Here is a 6,985-nt window from a genome sequence, read left to right as displayed (position 1 = left end):
CTGCCCCCTTTTGGTTTTATTTAAAATGAAAGGTCTAACAATCATAGTAAAAATAATAACCTTGTTCTAACTAAAAACAACACAATACTTGATAGACATTAACTAAACTTGAGAATTAAAGAAACAGGCGGGTTGATATTGCGGAGCATAACTAAACAATAAGTAAATCCACTTTTCATTTCCCCTCACTTCTGAGGGCCCGAGTCCCAGGCAGCTCTCCGTCACTTCATTCCCCCTCACTTACCCACAAAACAAAAGAGAACAGAAAATCAAAAGGACTTGTGGTGGCACCCTCCCCTGGTGCCCTTCACCAACCACACAAATCAAAAGGAGAGGTTTTGTGGGGGACTAGCCTGTGGGGGACCTTACGGCGGGGCTGGGCACGGGTCTCCTGTGGGGGCAACAGAGCCCTTCCTCCGGCTGTACGGAGGCTGCCGGCTCTCCTGCCTAAATAAATAAAATAACTGGGTCGGCTGGCTTCTGGGGGTCGCCTACGTCCGTAATCTCTGAAACATGAATTACAACAAAAATCGGGGACTGCTAATACAATAGGAAAGCGGGAGCAGGGTTGGGGGCTGTCGCAAAGTGGGTTAGGGTAGAATCCGGGGAGGCATGGACGCTACCGTCCTGGCAAGGGCACAGAAAAGGAGGGGAGATGGCAGATGGCTGGTGGCTGGCCTGTGCTCTTGAGCAGGTTTCATCTCCAGTCCTGTCCTTCTCAGGGATAGTGGGTTCAGGGAAGCGGGGGATGGAATACGAGAACTGGGAAAGGAAATCGGTTAAATATTGTGCAACTAAAATTTAAATGTAAGTGATCGTCAAATATACCCTCAATTACCACCAAACATCGCAAAGTAAATGATTTTCAATAATCCCTATATGATCACTGGATATCACTAATAAGGTATCAAACGTACATTGAGACAAAAAACAGGAGTCCATGGGAAAGGTTAAAGTCTAGGGGACGTTCTTCCAGAGCATAGACCCAAGAAGTCCCCCAGCAGGCCCACAGGCCTCCACAGTGGCTCACGCAGATCCAAACTGCACCAGTTTTCACTCCCTCATGTAGGCCTTAGTTCCCGTGGCAGAACTCGCCTTCCCACTGGACACTCACCTGTGCCTGAGCCTGTGGAGAAGCCAGGCTCCCTCCCCCTCTGCCCAAAGCAACACAGACACTCCCAACCTTTCCCAAGAGCTGCAGCGCAACCACAGCCACAGCAGCAACCCCAGCAGTGACACCACTGCTCTGCTCCGTTTTGCCCCACTCTGCTCCTCTAGTCACAGCTGCAAGCCTGTCTCTCCACAACAGGTTGTGGCCTGGCGGACACAAAGCCACAAGACTTCTGCCTGCTTCCAATCCATGCCACAAACCCCATCTATGGCTCTTCCCACATTTAAGAAACACCTGACCATTCCGAAGCAAATTTAGAGCTTAATGACAGGGTGAGAACAAAGGGAAGCTTCCAACACAGTGAAGGTTTTATTTATTATCCTATTTATTTCCACTATCAGTCTAAACAAACTACAAACTACGAGCTAGAAACTAGGAACTAGGAACTAGAATAAACAACTATGGCCTCTTCCAGGGCTAGTATCTCCTCTCGGCCATAAACTGCTGCGTTGCCACAATCAGAGGCGTCAGGCTGGAGGTCGGCTCGGCGGAGGTTACAAACGGATGCTGCCCAAAGAGAAAAAGAAGAAATTAATTTCTACTTACCTCACAGGCTGAAACAGGCTTTCTCTGGCAACAAGAAAGATACAGAAAGGAGGGCATTCTGTGCACCTCTGTCTCCACATCCAGGACCTTGCTACATGGGGCCAACATGGCTCCCAATCCCACAAATCCATTAATTCAGATGTCTTCAGCTGAAGGAGATTTGGTCTAGGTGACCTTGAAAGGCTCCTTCCAACCCATCCTAGGCCAGGATTCTCCTCTCTTTTCCTTTGAAAAGCTCCCCAGACTGGAGATTCTAAGGAGCGGGGCCCATCCGAGGCCTTGGACTTGAGCAGATGAGGAGCCCCTGGCAGTGGGTGGCTGGCGCATCCGGCAGCCGCTTTGCCTTTTACCTGCAGAAGTTCCTGGGCAGACCAGCGCCTGTCCTCGTCCGTCTCCAGGCAGCAGTGCAGAAAGTCTCGCAACCAAGCGGACTGTTGCCTGGGGTTCTGCAGCTTCGGGCTGCCCCTGGTGCTTATCAGCTGTTGAACCTAGAGCAGAAGGAAATGCCACGCTCTACCTGCCTCTTTCACACCCCAAACTGCTCACACAGACCCCACCGGACAAGCTCCGCTCTCCAGTGGCTCTTTACTCCCTGCCCGAGGGTGGCAGATACCTTTCCTGCCCCTACTAAAAGAACCCAAAGCCCGAGGCAGCCATAGCCAGTCCAATATGCAAAGGCTCTTGCCTTGGCCCCTGATTTCATTGGCTGAGGGAATTAGGAGCAACTCCATCAGCAAAAGCACCCTTTGCTTCTCTGAGCACTGACACCAGCTCTACAGGCGATGCGGAAGACAGACTTTTATCTAACTCTACTATTTCCAAGGATTATTCCATCAAATGCAGCTCAGCACTGCTCACTGCTCCCTTAGGCAAAGCTTCCATCAAGCAAAAGGCATCGTGAGGTTTTGGTGCAGTTCGTGATCAAATGCCAAGGGGATAATCTGGACAAGAAGCACGAGAGACTATGCAGCCTGGAACCCGTCATTTTCAGCTGCTAGCAAGCTTCCCAAGCAGAAGAATGGGAGCAGATTTTGTCAGAGTGACAGCAGTATCTGAGAGTAGTTGCAGCGTACCGTGCGGGAGGTCATCATCAGGTAAGGAGGCGCTCCTTCCACCATCTCCATCCCCACAATGCCAAAGGACCAGATGTCCACTTTGGGGCCATAGGGCTTCCTGCTGAAAATTTCTGGCGCCATCCAGTAAGTTGTCCCAACAGCCGATCTCCGTTTGCTCTGCTCAGCGGTGAGCTGAGCAGAAAGGCCAAAGTCAGCTGAGGAGAAAAAAAACATTCTGATCAAGCCAGCGTGAATTAGGGAAGCCAACAAAAGAATTCCCCACGGTACCAATGTCCAAGAAGGCAGTGTGGAATCCCAGCTACAAAGGGGCCCTGCTGCCATTCCTCAGGCCTGCAGCCGAGGAAATACGGAATTGGCCACTTAGCAAAAGCCCCCAGTTTCAGGCAGTGGCTTTTAGTCCCCTGAAGCTATTAGACTGCAACTGCCTTGCTTGGGAAGGATCACACACAAGCCAAAGGCACCCCCTACCCCTTCTTCCCAGCAACACCTCCCTGCGCCTTGTGGCTGTGCTCTGCGCTCACAGCAGGGCAGCCTGCACTGCCACGGGCATCAGGGAACCGGCAGTCACCCAAAGGCAGCCCCACACCGCAGCCCGCCACGGCTGAGCCTGGCCAACAACACCCACCCAACTTGACAGATCCGTCCAAGCCCAGGAGAATGTTGTGGCTTTTGACGTCTCGGTGGATCACTTGCTTGGAGTGAAGGAAATCCAGGCCTTGCAGACACTGAGAGAGGAAAAAGCAACACGAGCCTAAGTGGATTTCGTCCCACAAGCAGGGAAGTGGCACATCTGACTTCCTGGGGGATGGTGAGCCATGGCAAGACAGGCTGCTGGCAAAGGCAGCAGAGCCTGCTGCTCCAACACGAGGACAGCAGTGCTTTTCTAAGTGCGGGTGTGTTTGCTTTTGAAAGAGAAAGGGCAATTGTTCCTCTGGCCAGTGCCCTGCAAACACAGACTCAAGAAGCACTGCTGCCGTGGCTGTACTCTCTCCAGCCAGACAACAGTGGCTGCTTTTGCCAACACCACGTTGGCTGCCAGGCTCTCCTTTCAGGCTGAGCTCTGTGAGAGTCCTGCGAGTATCTCTTTGTCTTTGCCACTTGCTTGACATGGTGCCAGCAGCACCTTTGCTCTTAGGAAGGAATGCGGAAGGAATGGGAAGGAACGCAGCGCACACAGGCTCCAGGCAAGTGTTTAGAGAGGCAAAGACAAACACCCTAGAAGAAGGGCAGGGACACTGGCAGGCACTTCCGATGCTCTTGCTACTGCCAGTTATAAGAGAAAGGCAGAAAGGAAGCTCGGAAGGTGAAATCTCTCCTCTCCTTATCACCCATTTGGAAGGACCATCCCGACCAAGCCGTGGGAAGCACAAGCGCCATCCCTTACCTCCCGAGAGACAGCTGCTATCTCTCCTTCTGCCATACGAATCTCCCTAATGACATCGTGTAAAGAACCTCCGTCCATGTACTCCATCACCAGCCAGACTTCCTCGTCCACCAGGTAGCTGAAGGGAGGAAACAACAGCCTGGAGATGAATGCGTGCACTTCCTGATGGATTCTCCTTCCTGTGTCTCTCTCAGAAGAAGACAGGAGGAAGTCAATAATCATTGGCTATGCTCTCCAGGGCTTGAACTCAATCTACAGTGTTTTGTCAGCACATAAGACCCGTGGGAAAAAAAAATCAAATGCCAAACCAAACAAAACAATGTGGAGAGAGGACAGGAACTCTGAGGCTGTTGGCTCAAGAAAGACAGGGCCAAGTCCGCTCTTTGAAAGCACACGTCAAACTAGGTATGCCAGCAAAGATTAATGCAGCCCCAATGCAATCTCCTCCCAAGACACTGTCGATCAGTCCAGAAACAGGAATTAACAGCTCCATCCTCTGTCAGCTCCATCCTCTGCCAGCGGTTGAACCGCTGCCTTGCAGGATGTGGATGACCTTTCATGGCAGAACAGCAGAACCACTCACCTGTCTAGAAAGGTCACAAGATTGGCGTTCTTATTGCCACGCATGACCTGGATTTCATTCAGGCACAGTTCACTGCTGCTCTCTTCCAGGAGACTAATTTTCTTTATGGCCACCTACAACGACATGGAAAACCGTGAACCAAAGTCTGTGGCGCAGGACCACAAGGGGAAGACGGAGACAGTGATTATGGGATGATGGAGCTGGGCTGGGCCAAACCGCCTTGTGGCTGGACATCAGACCGCTTGCTTGGGCACCTCCCAGGACAAAGAGCCAGATACCCTTTGCCTTGTAAACCTGGGAGAAACATGGTCTAAGCTCTCCACCGCAAAGCTCTAACAACACAGGCTGTGCCCACAGTCTTCCCCCAGGGCCTTACTTTATCATCCCCATTTTCATTCACACACCCCTTGCAAGCAGGAAGCCATTTTGTGCCGGTAAGAATGGAGCAAAACTGCTGGGAAACCTTTGGCACTTCTAGGGGGCTTGATCATTACTCCAGCAACCACTGGCATTCTCCATTGCACAAGAACAAAGCAAACCCTTGCAGACATGACAGATAAAATGCCGTCCTAAAACAGCACTGCAGAAGCTGTGGCGCTGCTTGACGCTTACCTCTTCTCCTGTGGCAGTCTCCACTGCCATGCACACCGTGCCAAAACCCCTAGAAACAAAAGAGCAGCAGAGAAAGAAGAAGTCCTTTAGTCCCTGCAAGTGCAGGACACCGCGGTCCAACCGCGGAAAAAAAGTCCCGGGGCAAAGAGTAAATGGAACACGACAGATTCTCGTCTGGGTCTTTTCTCCCTTTTCTCTTTCTGTATCTGTGCATGTGTGGGATTTTTCCAGGCACATGCCGGTTCGGCCTTCTCACACCTCTCCTTGGAGTCTATCTGCCAAATTCAAGCACCACCACTCAGGCCTTCTGAGAAGTCTGAAGCCATGTAAGAGCCATTGGAGGAAAGCCTCCAGACACAGATCCTTTCTCCAGCTTCCAAGGAAAATAGTGTCCAGCCACAGCCTGCAGCCACAGCCGGAGCAGGCAAAGGCTTCCACTGTTGCGCACACAAATGGAGAAGTACTCAAAATAGAGGATCCTTAGACGGCTGTGTTCTGGGTCCAGAGCCATTGGCAGCTGCTTCTCTTTGGTGCACCAGACACAGGAAGGGCTCTACTTTTCTGGCCACTTCAGCTATAAATGCTGACCAGTACTTAGAGATCATCAGGCATCATCTTAACGCAGTGTCTGAACAGCTTTGGAGCTTGCCTGCTGTCACTCTGGGGAGGTGTGACACCAGCAAAATGCACCGCCCCCCGCTGTGAAGAAGGAGCTGTGGCTGCACTCACCCTTTGCCAATCGTTTCCAGTTCTGTGTACTTAGCCTCAGGATCTCCCTCGCTCACCAGCATCTCTGTAAAAATCCCAAGGAAAGATGTTCACTTCAGAAGAGGTCCCACCCTGCAGCAGATCAGAAAGGCAGCCCCACTGTCTGGGACACTCTGCCCTTTCAACTCAGTCAGCTGGGAAACACCACCACCACCACCACCACCACCACCACCACCACCACCACCTCAAAAACAACAGCAGCAAGACAAGCAGCCCTGCAGCACAGATGGCCTGCCCAAAACTAGAAGTCTACACTAAAATCTAAGCACATCGAGAAACAGTCAGAGGAGACAGGGATCAGAAAACTGCAACCAGGAGAAGTGATTGTTGTCTACAAACATTAAGGGCAGCAGGAAAAACAAAACCTTTCTGTTCTTGGCCATGAACACTCTGTGACATTCAACAAAAGCTTTCATCCTTGCAAACATCCAAGGCATCTTGGGTTCTGGAATCAATTCTTATCAACAGCTGCCCTTTCCAGAACAGGAAGAATATTGCAAAGTGCTTCCAGCAGAGCCGAGATCTCCAGCTTTAAGCAGGACTTTGCCTAAACAATGCCCCTCTGCCTTTCAAGAGCAGCAGCTTATGTTATACCCTACTGTGATGGGCCTCAGGAATGAGGTCCCTCAGCCTTTAGGCCAGGCTAAGTTCTGAAGATGACCTTGGCTGTGCCCCACAGGAGCTGGGCCCCACAGGAGCTCCTTGAGGCCTATTCATTCGCTAGGTCACAGCCTCCTGCTCAGCCAGAAACAACCTCTGTTTTCTTTTTGGCATAGAGGGAAGCTCAGGCAAAGCCAAACCAGGCCCAGCTGCCCTCAGAGGCAGGAGCAACACCCCAGGGACCC

General features: G+C 51.5%; 1 protein-coding gene across 1 annotated transcript; it reads right to left on the bottom strand.

Annotated features, from left to right (window-relative positions):
• Positions 1 to 1,588: 1,588 nt before the first annotated feature.
• LOC137466231 (serine/threonine-protein kinase PAK 3-like) lies at positions 1,589 to 6,154 on the bottom strand (the record flags this gene model as incomplete). Its single annotated transcript, XM_068178065.1, has 8 exons — positions 1,589 to 1,678; positions 2,068 to 2,205; positions 2,791 to 2,987; positions 3,419 to 3,518; positions 4,178 to 4,295; positions 4,761 to 4,873; positions 5,373 to 5,421; positions 6,102 to 6,154. Coding segments are annotated over 8 exons (858 nt in total), but the record flags the coding sequence as incomplete, so codon positions are not given.
• Positions 6,155 to 6,985: the final 831 nt, after the last annotated feature.

Source organism: Anomalospiza imberbis, unplaced genomic scaffold (genome assembly GCF_031753505.1).
Source record: "Anomalospiza imberbis isolate Cuckoo-Finch-1a 21T00152 unplaced genomic scaffold, ASM3175350v1 scaffold_168, whole genome shotgun sequence".
In the NCBI taxonomy this organism is placed as follows: domain Eukaryota; kingdom Metazoa; phylum Chordata; class Aves; order Passeriformes; family Viduidae; genus Anomalospiza; species Anomalospiza imberbis.
Note: the sequence above shows the minus strand (reverse complement) of the source record. Positions and strands in the feature narration are given on the sequence as shown.